At 50.8% G+C, this 16,804-nt stretch overlaps 1 protein-coding gene across 1 annotated transcript in view; it reads left to right on the forward strand.

Annotated features, from left to right (window-relative positions):
* Positions 1 to 16,804, forward strand: part of GNL2 (G protein nucleolar 2) — a 153,660-nt gene that overhangs the window by 42,003 nt on the left and 94,853 nt on the right. The window contains exons 5-6 of the mRNA XM_075336053.1: positions 15,737 to 15,921; positions 16,312 to 16,378. Of these exons, the coding sequence (XP_075192168.1) occupies positions 15,737 to 15,921; positions 16,312 to 16,378 (252 nt within the window). The remainder of the gene's footprint in view (positions 1 to 15,736; positions 15,922 to 16,311; positions 16,379 to 16,804) is intronic.

Below are 16,804 nucleotides of genomic sequence, written 5' to 3' on the forward strand. Positions count from 1 at the left end.
CAAAACCTCAGACGGGCTCAGATTCCGGCCGGGCTCAATCACGCCCAAGGAAGGCAGCCGGAGGAACCGCTACCAAGGCGGTCTCCTCATGACTCTCAGCTCTCTCTCTCTCTCCGCATCCGCGGTTGATGGCAGACTCCCCCGCCTTTGGCGACATTTAGCTGCCACAGGTCACAGACCGGTGGGTGACGGACATTGTGCTCACGTGCACAGGACAGTGTTCTGTTCTCGTCCTCCGACTCCATTCTTCAGAACGGCCCCACCTCTCCACCGAGCAGATGCCCTGCTGCAGGCGGTGGACGCTCTAAGAGCAGAAGGAGTGGTGATCCCTGTCCCCCCTCAGGAACGAGGGCGAGGGTTTGTACTCCAATCTCCTTGTGGCTCCAAAAATGGACGGTTCCTTCCGTCCTGTTCTGGTTCTGAAACTGCTCAACGAGCATGCGAACGCCAGGCGGTTCCGGATGGGATCCCTCCGATCCGTCATTGCCTCAATGTCTCGAGGAGACTTCCTTGCCTCAACAGACATCAAAGATGCCTATCTCCACGTGCCAATTGCTACGGAGCACCAACGTTTTCTACGTTTTGTGATAGGAGACGAACATCTTCTGTTCGTAGCTCTGCCATTCAGTCTGGCGACAGCCCCACGGGTGGGCACCAAGGTCATGGCAGCAGTGGTAGCAGTCTTGCACTCTCACGGACACCCGGTGATTCCGTACTTGGACGATCTACTCGTCAAAGCAACCTCCCTCGAGGCATGCCAACGCAGCCTGAATGTTACGCTGGAGACTCTCCAGACTTTCGGGTGGATCATCAATTTGGCAAGGTCAAATCTGTCTCCGACTCAATCACTAACGTATCTCGGCATGGAGTTTCATACTCCATCAGCCATAGTGAAGCTTCCGCTGAACCAGCAGCGTTCACTGCGGACAGAGGTGCAGTCTCTCCTTCAAGGCCAGTCGCACCCCTTAAGGCGCCTCATGCACTTCCTAAGGAAGATGGTGGCAGCCATCGAGGCAGTTCTCTTTGCGCAGTTCCATCTGCGCCAACGGCAATCGGACATTCTCCGCCAATGGGATGGGCAGTCAACCTCCCTGGACGGGAAGTCTCCCTTTCCCTGACGGCCGAGGACTCTCTGCAATAGTGGCTTATTCCCACCTCATTGCCATAGCCCCCATCCTGGGCAGTGGTCACGACAGATACGAGTCTGTCAGGGTGGGGAGCAGTTTGTCTCCGCCACATGGCTCAGGGGACGTGGACTCAGCAGGAGTCCACCCTTCAGTTCGATGTGCTGGAAATCGGGGCAGGGTATCTTACCCTATTAGCTTTCCAAAAGTGGCTAGAAGGGAGCAGATCCGAATCCAGTCGGACATCTCCACAGCGGTGGCATACATCAACCACCAAGGAGGGACACGCAGTCAGCAGCCTTCCAGGAAGTCCGGCGAATCCTCATGTGGGTGGAGGACACAGCATCCACCATATCCGCAGTTCACATCCCGGGCGTAGAAAACTGGGAAGCAGGCTTCCTCAGTCGCCAGGGCATGGACGCGGGGGAATGGTCCCTTCACCCGGACGTGTTTCAGGAAATCTGTTGCCGCTGGGGGGGGGGGCCGGACGTCGACCTAATGGCGTCTCGGCACACCAACAAGGTCCCGGCATTTATGGCACGATCGCGCGATCACAGAGCTCTGGCGGCAGACGCTTTAGTGCAAGATTGGTCGCAGTTCCGGCTCACATATGTGTTTCCACCTCTGGCACTCTTGCCCAGAGTACTGCGCAAAAATCAGATCCGATTGCAGCCGCGTCATACTCGTCGCACCAGACTGGCCGAGGAGATCGTGGTACCCGGATCTGTGGCATCTCACGGTCGGCCGACCGGGGTCACTACCAGACCGACCAGACTTACTGTCTCAAGGGCCGTTTTCTCCATCGGAATTCTGCGGCCCTGAACCTGACTGTGTGGCTTGTGTGTCCTGGATCCTAGCGTCTTCAGGATTATCCCAAGGGGTCGTTGCCACCATGAGACAGGCTAGGAAGCCCACGTCTGCTAAGATCTACCACAGAACGTGGAAAGTTTTTCTTAATCTGGTGCTCTACTCAGGGAGTGTCTCCCTGGCCATTTGCATTGCCTATCTTTCTTTCCTTCCTACAATAGGAGTTAGAAAAGGGCTTGTCGCTAGACTCCCTCAAAGGGCAAGTCTCAGCACTATCCGTGTTTTTTCAGAAGCGTCTAGCACGTCTTTCTAAGGTGCGCACGTTCCCGTAGGGGGTTTGTCATATCGTACCCCCGTACAAGCGGCCGTTGGATCCATGGGATCTGAACAGGGTTCTAGTTGCTCTCCAGAAGCCGCCTTTCGAGCCTCTGAAGGAAGTTTCCTTTTCTCGCCTGTCACAGAAGGTGGCGTTTCTCGTTGCGATCACATCGCTTCGGCGAGTGTCTGAGCTGGCAGCTCTGTCATCCAAGGCTCCCTTCCTGGTGTTTCACCAGGACAAGGTAGTGCTGCGCATCATTCCGGAGTTTCTCCCTAAGGTAGTATCCTCGTTTCATCTTAATCAGGATATCTCCTTACCGTCCTTTTGCACTCATCCGGTTCACCGGTATGAGAATGATTTACGTTTGCTAGATCTGGTGAGAGCACTCAGAATCTACATTTCACGCACGGCGCCCGTACGCCGTTCCGATGCTCTTGTCGCTGGTACGCGCAAGAGGTTGCAGGCTTCTAAAGCCATCCTGGCTCGATGGATCAAAGAACCAATTCTGGAAGCCTACCGTTTTGCAGGGCTTCCGGTTCTTTCAGGGCTGAAAGCCCATTCAACCAGAGCCGTGAGTGCGTCCTGGGCGCTACGACACCAGGCTTCGGCTCAACAGGTGTGCCAGGCAGCTACCTGGTCGAGTCTGCACACTTTCACCAAACATTATCAGGTGCATACCTATGCTTCGGCGGATGCCAGCTTAGGTAGAAGAGTCCTGCAGGCGGCAGTGACATCCCCGTAGGGGAGGGCTGTTTTGCAGCTCTAACATGAGGTATCTCTTTACCCACCCAGGGACAGCTTTTGGACGTCCCAATCGTCTGGGTCTCCCAATAGAGCGCTGAAGAAGAAGGGAATTTTGTTACTTACCGTAAATTCCTTTTCTTCTAGCTCTTATTGGGAGACCCAGCACCCGCCCTGTTGTCCTTCGGGATTTCTTGGTTGTTTGCGGGTACACATGTTGTTCATGTTGAACGGTTTTTCAGTTCTCCGACGTTATTCGGAGTTAATTTGTTTAAACCAGTTATTGGCTTCCTCCTTCTTGCTTTGGCACTAAAACTGGAGAACCCGTGATACCACGGGGGGGTATAGCCAGAGGGGGAGGGGCCTTGCACTTTTTAGTGTAGTGCTTTGTGTGGCCTCCGGAGGGCAGTAGCTATACCCCAATCGTCTGGGTCTCCCAATAAGAGCTAGAAGAAAAGGAATTTACGGTAAGTAACAAAATTCCCTTCTTTTTTTGTAATGAAAGTACTAAATAGTGATTTAGAATGAAAATTACTGTGGCTTCGGACCACCCCTTTAATCACTGTAGGTTTAACCCCTTAACGAACCATGACTTACTGGGTACGTCATGGATCGTGTACCGTTAAGCCCCGCCCCCTGTCGCAGCAGGCGGCGGCGATCCGCGCACATATCAGCTGTTTTCAACAGCTGACATATGTGCCTTCTTCTCGCGGGTGGAATCGCTTCCACCCGCGGCCATTAACCCCTTACATCTCGCTGCCAAAATCTGGCAGCGATATGTATATGTGCGCCGCCATGACAGTCACATACCCCGCCCCCACCGTAAGTCACGTGACATGATCACGTGACTTTCGGTGGTTGCCATGGTAGCACAAGGTCATGTAATGACGCCTGTAGCTAACATGACTCACTTCTTCTCAATGACGGAATACAGCCGGCATTGAAAGTAAAGCACCAAATCTGCAGTTCTCAGCTCTGTAGCTGTGATCAGCAGATAGGGCAGAGCGATCGGATTGCTCCCTAGCTATAGCCCCCTAGGGGGACTAGTAAAATAAAAAAAAAGTTTTAAAAAATTAAAAAAAAATAAAAAACCTAAAAGTTCAAATCACCCCCCTTTCCCTCCATTGAAAATTGAAGGGTTAAAAAAATATACACATTTGGTATCGTCTCGATCAGAAATGCCCGATCTATCAAAATATAAAATCAATTAATCTGATCAGTAAATGGCGTAGCGGCAAAAAAATTCCAAACGCCAAAATTACGTTTTTTGGTCGCCGCAAATTTTGCGCAAAATGCAATAGGCGATCAAAACGTAGCATTTGCGCAAAAATGGCACCGTTAAAAACGTCAGGTCGAGACGCAAAAAAATAAGCCGTCACTGAGCCTCAGATCCCAAAAAATGAGAACGCTATGGGTTTTGGAAAATGGCGCAAAACGTGCGCCACTTTTTTTGGACAAGCTTGTGAATTTTTTTTAACCCCTTAGACACAAGTAAACCTATACATGTTTGGTGTCTACAAACTGACCTGAGCCATCACATAGATAGATCAGTTTTACCATATAGTGAACACTGTGAATAAAATATCCCAAAAACTATTGTACGATCAGACTTGTTTTGCAATTTTTCCGCACTTGGAATTTTTTTTGCTGTTTTCCAGTACAGTATATGGTAAAACTTATGGTTTCATTTAAAAGTACAACTCTTCCCCCAAAAAACAAGCCCTTACATGGCAAGATTGATGGAAAAATAAAAAAGTTACGGCTCTCGGAAGAAGGGGAGCAAAAAACAAAAACGAAAAGTGCCCGGGGGCTTAAGGGGTTAACCACCGAAACCCCCACTCATCCAGAAACCTGGGTTCTGGGGTCCCTATGTGGCACCCCTGAGGCTCTGGTCGCCACAGGATACTGCACCTCAATTAAGGTGCGGTATTCATCTTACGTAAGGGGGGGTGTTAATCACACACTACATACAGCTTAGGAGCCTTCACATTGGGTGAGATGGCTCAGGGTAGGCAGGGGGGTGGCCATTACGATCATGGGACTTCTCCAGTCACTGAAGCCAGCCACCTGGGGGGTGGTTTCCACTTGGGGTAGAAATAGGCATAACACACTGACATCGAGAGCAGATCCGTCATGACCATAGTTCCGGCAAGACATCTCTGGAAAACTTGGACTTTACTGGGTCTGGGGCTTGGAGTCTGAGCTCAGCCAGGGTACCTAACTGTGGAGGGGGACACCCTAGAAATAGGACTTTCTCTCCTTCCTTTTCAAAAACACCGGTGGTGACCCCTTACCGGATCTGGGATTGACCTGAGCCCATCACGGCAGTGACCAGCGTGACCGGACTGGCAGCTGTAGTTGAGTAAACTACACCCTGAACCCACAGAGACTGTGTTGGCTCGTTCTTACTGGTGCCGCCACCCAGCGCTTAGGTGTAAACCGCCATCACCTTCCCTCTTCATCCACCCGGGGTCCTCTCCGCCTGTGGGGATCGAAACAATCCCGGCTGCCTTAATACCTGCCCCGGCGAGGAATTCTGCAGCAGCGGCTACTACTGGTCGCATACCACAGGTGGCGTCACGACAAACTCTCCCCAATACCCTGCTTTCCCCTCCCTTTTACTGTACACCTCGGGGCAACGGAACCGGGTAAGGCCACCCCGTGACTTCGCCTGACCCGACCCGAAACGGCCCAGCGACTAGTAGGTTAACCACCTGCTTCGTGGGGTGCTACACCTATATAAATGGAGCAATGGTCGAACGGGTGCATCATCACTCCATTTATTGTTTATGGTGCTGAGTGGTACTTGATAATCTGCATCATTCCTGTAGACAATGTATGAAGCAGTGGTGACGCATGCTCCAGTTACACGAGGGATTCCACTGCCCAGTTCTCGGGATTGTAGGGTCCCAGTGATCAGACATTTATCACTATGGATAGGTAATATGATAATAGTGTGTTTTCTTCAGTTTATCATGATAAATGAAGTATTTCTGCTCATAATAATTCTTAATCCACAATATTTTTGTTGAATTCCTTTATGATCAAATCATGTTAATTTGTTTCTGTATTTCTTTTTCTTGGAAGAGGATGGCAAATTCATATCCTCTTTATTCCATCTGCCCATCTGTATATACGGTAGCATGTAAGGTGGCTATTTTATGACATATCTGGCTTATAGCAGACTTCTTCAGATGGTATTTTGTGGGTACTGAGCTGGCCAGTGTATGTTTCTTTGTCGCTCTATTGGGAGACCCAGACAATTGGGTGTATAGGCTATGCCTCCGGAGGCCGCACAAAGTATTACACTCAAAAGTGTTAAGCCCCTCCCCTTCTGCCTATACACCCCCCCGTGCTCCCACGGGCTCCTCAGTTTTTTGCTTTGTGCGAAGGAGGTCAGACACGCACAGCACAGCTCCACAAATTAGTCAGCAGCAGCTGCTGACTATGTCGGTTGGAAGAAAAGTGGGCCCATATAGGGCCCCCAGCATGCTCCCTTCTCACCCCACTCTTGTCGGCGGTGTAGTTAAGGTTGAGGTATCCATTGCGGGTACGGAGGCTGGAGCCCACATGCTGCTTTCCTTCCCCATCCCCCTCAGGGCTCTGGGTGAAGTGGGATCCTATCGGTCTCCAGGCACTGAGACCGTGCTTCATCCACAACTCCTGTGGAGACTGCTGGATAGGAGCCGGGTACCGTTCAGGGACATGGCCCTGCTACGTGAAGGTACTCTGTATCCCTGTGGGGACCGCGCACGGCAACACCTCAGCTTTGCTGGGTGTGCTAGTGCACCGGGGGACCGGGTTAAACTGTGCCATTACACACTCAGCGTCGCTGAGTGTGTTTATATGTAGGGGCTACCGCGCTAACCGCCGCTGCCATGGGAAACTGCGGCGCGGCTGGGACTTGTAGTTCGCCGGGGACTTCGGCGTCGGCCGCGCTTTTACGGCGGCCACGCGTATACTCGAGTCCCCGGCTTGGCTTGCGGCCTAGTTTCCCTTTCTCCCGCCCTCAGCCCTGACAGGCAGGGGAAGGGCGGGACGCTGCACGGAAGAGCAGCACTGAGGGCTGGAATATGATTTCCATACTCCACCCCCCTCACTGTGCACAGTGTGAGCACCTCGGCTACGCCCACGGCTCCCTCCTCTCGTCAGGACGCCGCAGCCATTTCCTGTCAGCTCCTACGACGCTGCAGAGAGGGACAAACCCTGAGAGACCCAGACACGGTCTCTGGTGGCCTCATAACCGCTTTAGGCGGATGGTAAGCAGCACCTGTGGTGCTAGCCTCATGGTGCTGTAGTGTATTGATACATTATTTGTTTATAGTATATATTTTACACTGTATGAGCACAGTTCATTCTGGCTATATACCCAAGTGTGTTACTCAGGGAAAACAATAGCATGGCGCCCACAAAAGGCAGGGGTGCCAAAAACACAGGCTTATTATGCTGCCTGCGGCGCTTGTACGACCCAGCTGCCGGCAGGTTCCATTAACCCTCATTGTGTGCAATGTTCGGCCCTGTGACACTTCTTCAGCCAGGGCCTCTGCTAAGAGGGGCCCAGGGGGAGCCACCTGTTGACACTGTCCTAGTGACGAGGACGGAGTTTGCAAAACTCTCTGAGACTATGGCTAAGATACTAGAAGCCTTGCAGTCCAGGCCGGTATCTCAGCAAAGGGACTCTGTTGAATCATTGTTCCCTGCCCCCCCTCAGTTGGACCAACAATGTCCTCCCGGGGTATCTCATACATCCCAGGCTGAGGGTTCTGACTTAAACCCCAGCCCCAGACCGACTAAGCGGGCTCGCTTAGAATTTCCCTCGACATCATATTGTTCAGGGTCTCAGCGGGGGGAATCTCTGGTGATAATGCGGAGACAGCTGATCAGGATTCTGATCCTGAGGGCGCTCTCAATCTTAATACTCCAGACGGGGACGCCATACTGAATGTTCTTATTGCGTCCATCGATCAAATGCTGGATATTTCTCCCTCAGCTCCTCCGGCGGAGGAGTCAGCTTCTCTTACACCGAGTATGTTTCTAGACCACTCTGATTTCAGAGAGGCAGTCCAGAATCGTCATGCTTGTCCAGATAAGCGGTTTTTTCTAAGCGCCTTAAGGATACACGTTATCCTTTTCCCCCTGACGTGGTTAAAGGTTGGACTCAGTGTCCCAAAGTGGATCCTCCAATCTCCATAGATCCATTCTTGCAGTGGACGAGGGGGCCTCGCTCAAGGATGCCACTGACAGGCAGATGGAGCTCTGGTTGAAATCCATCTATGAAGCTATCGGAGCTTCTTTTGCCCCAGCATTCGCAGCTGTATGGGCGCTACAAGCTATCTCAGCAGGTCAAGCACAAATTGAAGCAGCCACATGCACGGCCGCGCCACAAGTGGCATCCATTACCACCCAGACCTCGGCAATTGCGTCTTACGCTATTATTGCTGTCCTGGACTCTGCGAGCCGTACGGCGGTCGCGGCCGCCAATTCGGTGGTACTCCGCAGGGCCTTGTGGCTACGGGAATGGAAGGCAGATTCTGCTTCCAAAAAGCGCTTAACCAGTTTGCCAATTTCTGGCGACAGGCTGTTTGGCGAGCGTCTGGATGAAATCATCAAACAATCCAAGGGAAAGGATACATCCTTACCCCAGTCCAAACAGGACATACTCCAACGGAGGAGAGGGCAGTCGAGGTTTCGGTCCTTTCAGGGCGCGGGCAGGTCCCAATTCTCCTCGTCCAAAAGGTCTCAGAAAGTACAAAGGAACTCTGATGCATGGCGGTCTATGTCACGTCCTTAAAAGGCCACCGGAGGCGCCGCTAACAAAGCGGCTTCCTCATGACTTTCGACCTCCTCTAGTAGCATCCGCGGTCGGTGGCAGGCTTTCCCGCTTTTGCGACACCTGGCTGCCACAAATAAAAGACCGCTGGGTGAGAGACATTCTGTCTCACGGTTACAAGATAGAGTTCACCTCTCGTCCCCCGACTCGATTCTTCAGGTCATCCCCGCCTCACTAGCGAGCCGAGGCTCTTCTGCAGGCGCTGCGCACTCTGAAGGCAGAAGGAGTGGTGATCCCGGTTCCTCTTCAGCAACTGAGCCACGGTTTTTTCTCCAACTTGTTTGTGGTCCCAAAGGAGGACGGGTCTTTCCGCCCGGTCCTGGACCTGAAACTGCTCAACAAACATGTAAAAACCAGACGGTTCAGGATGGAATCCCCCCGCTCCGTCATCGCCTCAATGTCCCAAGGAGATTTCCTTGCGTCGATCGATATCAAAGATGCTTATCTCCACGTACCGATTGCTCCAGAGCACCAGCGCTTCTTGCGCTTCGCCATAGGAAATGAACACCTGCAGTTCGTGGCACTGCCGTTCGGCCTGGCAACAGCCCCACGGGTTTTTACCAAGGTTATGGCTACTGTAGTAGCGGTCCTCCACTCTCAGGGTCACTCGGTGATCCCGTACTTGGATACTGATCAAGGCACCCTCTCAAGAGGCATGCCAACACAGCCTCGACGCTTCCCTGGAGACTCTCCAGGGTGTCGGGTGGATCATCAATTTTACAAAGTCAAATCTGACACCGGCCCAATCGCTGACATATCTTGGAGTTTCATACCCTCTCAGCGATAGTGAAGCTTCCGCTGATCAAGCAGTAGTCACTACAGAAAGGGGTACAATCTCTCCTTCAAGGCCAGTCACACTCCTTGAGGCGCCTCATGCACTTCCTGGGGAAGATGGTGGCAGCAATGGAGGCAGTCCCTTTCGCGCAGTTTCACCTGCGTCCCCTTCAATGGGACATCCTACGCAAATGGGACAGGAAGCCGACGTCCCTCGACAGGACCGTCTCCCTCTCTCAGGCGACCAAAGCTTCCCTTCGGTGGTGGCTCCTTCCCACTTCATTATCGAAGGGGATATCCTTCCTACCCCCATCCTGGGAAGTAGTCACGACAGACGCGAGTCTGTCAGGGTGGGGAGCGGTTTTTCTCCACCACAGGGCTCAGGGTACGTGGACCCAGCAAGAGTCCTCGCTTCAGATCAACGTGCTGGACATACGGGCAGTGTATCTTGCCCAGAAAGCGTTCCAGCAGTGGCTGGAGGGCAAGCAGATCCGAATTCAGTCGGACAATTCCACAGCGGTGGCATACTTCAACCACCAAGGCGACACACGCAGCCGGCAAGCCTTCCAGGAAGTCCGGCGGATTTTGATGTGGGTGGAAGCCACGGCATCCACCATATCCGCAGTTCACATCCCAGGCGTGGAAAACTGGGAAGCAGATTATTTCAGTTGCCAGGGCATGGACGCAGGGGAATGGTCCCTTCACCCGGACGTGTTTCAGGAGATCTGTTGCTGCTGGGGGGTGCCGGACGTCGACCTCATGGCGTCCCGGCACAACAACAAGGTACCAATGTTCATGGCACGGTCTCAAGATCCCAGAGCTCTGGCGGCAGACGCCTTAGTTCAGGATTGGTCGCAGTTTCAGCTCCCTTATGTGTTTCCTCCGCTGGCACTGTTGCCCAGAGTGTTACGCAAGATCAGGACCGACTGCCGCCGCGCCATCCTCGTCGCTCCAGACTGGCCAAGGTGGTCGTGGTACCCGGATCTGTGGCATCTCACGGTCGGCCGACCGTGGACACTACCAGACCAAACAGCCTTGCTATCTCGAGGGCCGTTTTTTCCATCTGAATTCTGCGGCCCTCAACCTGACTGTGTGGCCATTGAGTCCTGGACCCTAGCGTCTTCAGGGTTATCTCAAGACGTCTTTGCCACTATGAGACAGGCTAGGAAACCAACGTCCGCCAAGATCTACCACAGGACGTGGAAAATTTTCCTGTCATGGTGCTCTGCTCAGGGTTTTTTCTCTCTGGCCTTTTGCCTTGCCCACTTTTCTGTCCTTCTTTAAATCTGGACTGGAAAAGGGTTTGTCGCTCGGCTCCCTTAAGGGACAAGTCTCAGCGCTCTCTGTGTTTTTCCAGAAGCGCCTAGCCAGGCTTCCACAGGTACGCACGTTCCTGCAGGGGGTTTGTCACATCGTTCCACCTTACAAGAGGCTGTTAGAACCCTGGGATCTAAACAGGGTTCTGATGGTTCTTCAGAAACCACCATTCGAGCCAATGAGAGATATTTCCCTCTCACAACGTTCGCAGAAAGTGGTGTTTTCTAGTGGCAGTCACTTCTCTTCGGAGAGTGTCTGAGCTAGCGGCATTGTCGTGCAAAGCCCCTTTCCTGGTGTTTCACCAGGACAAGGTGGTTCTACGTCCGGTTCCGGATTTTCTCCCTAGGGTGGTATCCTCCTTTCATCTCAATCAGGATATCTCCTTACCTTCTTTTTATCCTCATCCAGTTCACCAATGTGAAGAGGATTTGCACTTGTTAGATTTGGTGAGAGCACTCAGACTCTACATTTCTCGTACGGCGCCCTTGCGCCGCTCGGCTGCACTCTTTGTCCTTGTCGCTGGCCAGCGTAAAGGGTCACAGGTTTCCAAATCAACCCTGGCTCGGTGGATCAAGGAGCCAATTATCGAAGCTTACCGTTCGGCTGGGCTTCCGGTTCCATCAGGGCTGAGGGCCCATTCTACCAGAGCCGTGGGCGCGTCCTGGGCTTTGAGGCACCAGGCTGCGGCTCAGCAGGTGTGTCAGGCGGCTACCTGGTCGAGCCTGCACACTTTCACGAAACACTATCAGGTTCATACCTATGCTTCGGCGGATGCCAGCCTAGGTAGACGAGTCCTTCAGGCGGCGGTTGCCCACCTGTAGGAAAGGGCCGTTTTACGGCTCTCTTACGAGGTATTATTTTACCCACCCAGGGACTGCTTTTGGACGTCCCAATTGTCTGGGTCTCCCAATAGAGCGACAAAGAAGAAGGGAATTTTGTTTACTTACCGTAAATTCCTTTTCTTCTAGCTCTAATTGGGAGACCCAGCACCCGCCCCTGTTTTTTTGTGTACACATGTTGTTCATGTTGAATGGTTTCAGTTCTCCGATATTCCTTCGGATTGAAGTTACTTTAAACCAGTTTATAATTCTTTTTCCTCCTTCTTGCTTTTGCACCAAAACTGAGGAGCCCGTGGGAGCACGGGGGGTGTATAGGCAGAAGGGGAGGGGCTTAACACTTTTGAGTGTAATACTTTGTGCGGCCTCCGGAGGCATAGCCTATACACCCAATTGTCTGGGTCTCCCAATTAGAGCTAGAAGAAAAGGAATTTACGGTAAGTAAACAAAATTCCCTTCTTTCCTTTTTTAGCTTTCTCAGTAAACCCCCCCTAAGTGACCACAACATACATGACCTTGGGACAGATGCTGTATACTACTAGAAGTTCTCAGTAACAGAAATCCTTCGCGTCTAAGAGCGCCTTCTGAAAGGCTTTATTAGTTGGGTCTGCAGAAATCCCACAACACATGTTGTCTCCTGATTTCTGAGGCCATAGTGGAGTATAGGACTGTCTAATAATGACACGGCCATGCTTCTAGTTGTGATCTATCATCATGTTTCCAGCATTCGTCACTCCCGTTCAGAACTCAGTCCCATCCTACATGCACATGTTTTTTTTTTCTTCTCCTCCATGTGTGCTTTATTAAATACAAAAGGGAAATACAGCACTGCAGAGAATGGCTCCTTGAGAGCGTGCTCAGAAAGCCTGGCAGGTGCCACACTTGGTGAATCCGCGCAGCGACAACCCTATGGAAAAAAGGGATAATCGGCCATATCCCTTATTAATCTATTCTGTGCGAAGTGAACATTTATTTTGATGGGAAACGCCTGGCACATGAGCTTTACCATGCTGGCACAGAAAATGTGTGAAATTAGACTCGGTCTGCGCATATGCCTTTGTTTCATCATATTCCTTGGAAGATGTCTTCAAAGAAATTAAGACAAAGCCTTATGGCAGGGGATTACAAATGTCTGCTGCTTCCAAAATACACAGCAAACCGACCGTAAGAAAACTTGATACAGTGCCTCTAGAGTCCATTTTTTTTTTTAATATCTCTGTGCAATTATTTACTCCCAGTGTTATTTCTAGGCTTGTGTAACCTTTTCACTTTTACCATTGAAAGGATTGTCTTATTACAATTTCTGCTCAAATTGTCATACATGGGGTCCTTCCTCTGGGACCCCCATGTCCGACTGTGAGCCAGAGCAGAGACCTCCTGAAAGCAGGCTTTTTATATTGCAGGCCTTACCCTTCCATGTATTACTCTCATTTGCCGTATTGCTACATCTCCCCTTCTGTGCCCAAATCTATGGCTTTCAGCTGCTTCCCCTGCCAATATTGGGTGATCATGAAGGGCTTTTCAAGCTGGACTAGCCTCCTGTGTACAAAGGGGTTGTGATCATGTGACAGTTTTATAAATGATCACTGAACACCAGTGATGGGTGAGCGTACTCACCACTGCCTATTGGATCGAGTATCGGGGAGGTCCGATGCTACTCGAATAACAAGTATAATGGAAGTCAATGGGAAACTCGAGCATTTTTAAACGCCGAGGCTTGATCGAGTAATGAGCTGTGGCGAGCACGCTCACTCATCACTACTAAATACATAGTGTGGACAAATGGGTCTGACAAATCCTCCTTTTAAAGCCTATTTTACATTTTTTGTAGGTTTTTGTATATTTCCACTGTTTATATTCAATAGTGTTTATTGCTGGATGCAGAATGAGTTAACTGGGAACTATCAGTGAGCTTGCGCTGATGGGAGAACAGTAAACCTTGCCATTTACTCATCCGAACCCCTGATATTTGTGTGCATAGGAGACCAGTGGGCGATCCTTTTCAGTACTTGACAGACCTCCTTGTCTGACTGTGCAGAGAGAGCTGTCAATCACTGCGTAGGACCACCTACTGGACTTGTATGTACAAACACTGGGGATTTCAATGAATACAATGCAAGTTAGGGCTCTTTTCCACTTGCGATTTCTATGTGCGATCCGATAACATCGGATTGCACTCGCACCAGTTCAAAACTATGGGGCAGTGTCCTCTTGCCTTTTATTTCTCGTCACGAATCATGCTGTCGGTGCAATCTTAGTGTAACTCCCCGGTTACACTGAGATTGCTCGGTCATCGAGCCGCTCGGATCCGGACCTTCAGTGGGTGGGTCGTGCCTCTCCGGATCCGGGGGTCCTGCGGTCACATCAAAAGGGGGGTTTGTGGTTTGGGGATGTAGGTTTCCGGCCGGAGCCGTGTTAAGTTCGTGACGCCACACACGGGATGTGGTGAAGGTGGACACCACCGCTGCAATTACGGGGCACCCGGGGGAGATGTTTGGCAGCAAGTTGTTAACCCCTCCGTGGGCAGGGATGGTGGCCCCGGGACCCGTAGGGAGAGTGCTGGGCGGTGCAGGGAGATGGACGGCCGGAGGGCACTGATGTACTCACTATTAGTAAACACACAAGTCTCTGGTAAACAAAGGGTGATGAAGGTCGGTGCCTGCAGCCGGCTGCAGTCTGGTCCCTTACCCGGCTGGTGATCTCTGTCTTTCTCCCGCACCTTTTTGTGATGGTGGACTACCTGTGCTTGCAACTTCAGGTGTCCGCTTGTGGTTGCCTGAGGAGCCCTTTGCCCGCAGACGCTAGCCTGTGGTATCTCTGTGCCGTGGTGGTGGCTTTCTATCCCCCTCGTTGGGCTGTTGCCTTCAGTCGGGTCTTTGGGTGGGACAGGACCTCTAGTCCTGGCCGCAATCAGTTAATTAGCTAACCCCCAGTAGCTTCTGGACCTAGCTTCAGGGTCTGAGTACTTTGTGCTCCGGTTTCCGAGTCGGTTCCCCCGGTCGGTAACGGCGGGCCACTACCCTGTTCCGTTCCACCGAGCCGTCTTCCTGGCTCCTGCAGACAGAGGCCTCCGTCTGCCTCCTAGCCAGAGGTACCAGGGCTCCTACCCTGGCACCTGCTCAAATTCGTTTCTCGCCTCCGCTGGAGCTGCATGCAACTCCAGCCCACATACCTCTCCAACTTGAACTATAGACTTGAACTGTTTACTTTCCCGCCTCAGGCTATCTGAACTCCTCGGTTGGGCGTCTTCCAACCGCCTGGTTCCGCAACCTGGTGTGTCCATCAAGCCCTGAGGGGGGTGACTAGGGTTTGTGTTTGGCTGTATGTTACCTATGAGGGACAGGTGTAATGCAGGGCCCTATCTGTGACTATCTGGCTGGCCAGGGCGTCACACTAGCATGCCACGTTTGGCAGCGAGTCTCCTCTCACGCACACCCATACAAGTCTATGGGAGTGTGTGAAACATCGCACTACACTCACATGTAATCAGAGCGCAGTGCGATGTACGCAGAGACAGGCAGTGGAGGAGATCGGGAGAAAGTGCTTCCTCCTTCTTCTCTGCAGCTCTGATACAATCGCAAGACCCTCGCAGCAGAGGGTAATTAGTATATCATTTCTGATGATCTTACATCGGAAGTGGTACGTAAGTGGAAAAGAACCCTTTATATTGAATCTTTTCTAACAAACCTTGCTGCCCACAGATCAGACTGAATGTATACCATAACAGGTTCCCTTTTAACCCTTTCTGCTGCTAGTAATACACAGTGCAACTCAAATGCCCATTGGACTAGTTCCGTCTAGTCAAGCAGGGTACATTATTGATTTTTGGCACCCACATAAACATTGCTTTGGGACATCAAGGACTTTATTAGCATACAGGAGTAGGGCTCTGACACACGTAGGTAGTATGGAGACTTCACTGGGTTACCTTGAATGGCAAAATGTATCTCTTCTGTATCTACAGTAAGAATATATTCTATTTCTACAGAATGCAAAAGTGCACATTCTGGACACAGAAACATTTGAAACCACCTTTGGCCCAAAGTCTCAGAGGAAAAGACCGAATCTTCTCGCTGGTGATGTACATGAGCTGCTTCAAAACGCTGAGGCGTTGGCAGACAGCTACGACCAAGACAAGGATCGGGATCTGGTTACAGAGGATACTGGAGTCAGGTATAGTCTGCGGGAAGTCATAGATGTAGTAATGCTACCTGTGGCGTGTGTTTACTGTTCTAGAAAGCTATTTTAGGGGTCAGCTTGAGCTGGACAGCAGCTCTCATTTCACTATAGCCATTGATCCCTACAGATTCTCTTTTGTTTCAATGAGCCCAATTCCAGAAGTAGATCCCGTGTTGGGTACATATAAATGTGGTATTTCATTGTCATCCTGCCTGTGATGATAATGAGATGATTGCTAAAGTGATCTCTACAGAAGATCTAGTGACCAGTGTGAAAACAGCAAGATTTCAGGTTTTTTTTTTTTTTTTTTTTACCTTTTAATTTCAGTTTGTGAATCTCTGTGACTTTGTATAATAATGCATGTACTTTTTGTTTCCTACTCAGAGAAGAGGCGCGGGAAGAAATCTTTAAAAAAGGGCAGTCTAAGAGAATTTGGGGGGAATTATACAAGGTGAGTTTGGACACGTTATTATCCCAAAATGAACATCTGCTGTACAGATTGAAACTGATGTGTAGGCAGTTTAGTAATATACTGCTGTAAAGCCTAAAAGGGTATTCCAGGGTAATTAAAATGTAGTTACCTCAATTTAAAATCAAAAACTATGAAGACTTATTTTTGTATTACTGTTTTCAATTGCTGGTTCATATGTTTTATAAAATTAATCATTGTGACACTGATGCTGCTCCTGAGTGCTTCCCATTTTTTTTCCTCTAAGACACTACGTCATGGATCATGTGGCATGGCTTGCTCCATGTCAACGCTGGCTCTTAGACACACGCCAAAGAAAAGGCAGTTTCTTTGTACTGTCTTGGCTCGTTCTGCTCTTCCAATGCTTTCTTTCCTGCCTGCTTCTTCACAGTTTGTATGCAACATTCC

The sequence above is a fragment of the Anomaloglossus baeobatrachus genome, chromosome 2 (genome assembly GCF_048569485.1).
Source record: "Anomaloglossus baeobatrachus isolate aAnoBae1 chromosome 2, aAnoBae1.hap1, whole genome shotgun sequence".
NCBI lineage: Eukaryota > Metazoa > Chordata > Amphibia > Anura > Aromobatidae > Anomaloglossus > Anomaloglossus baeobatrachus.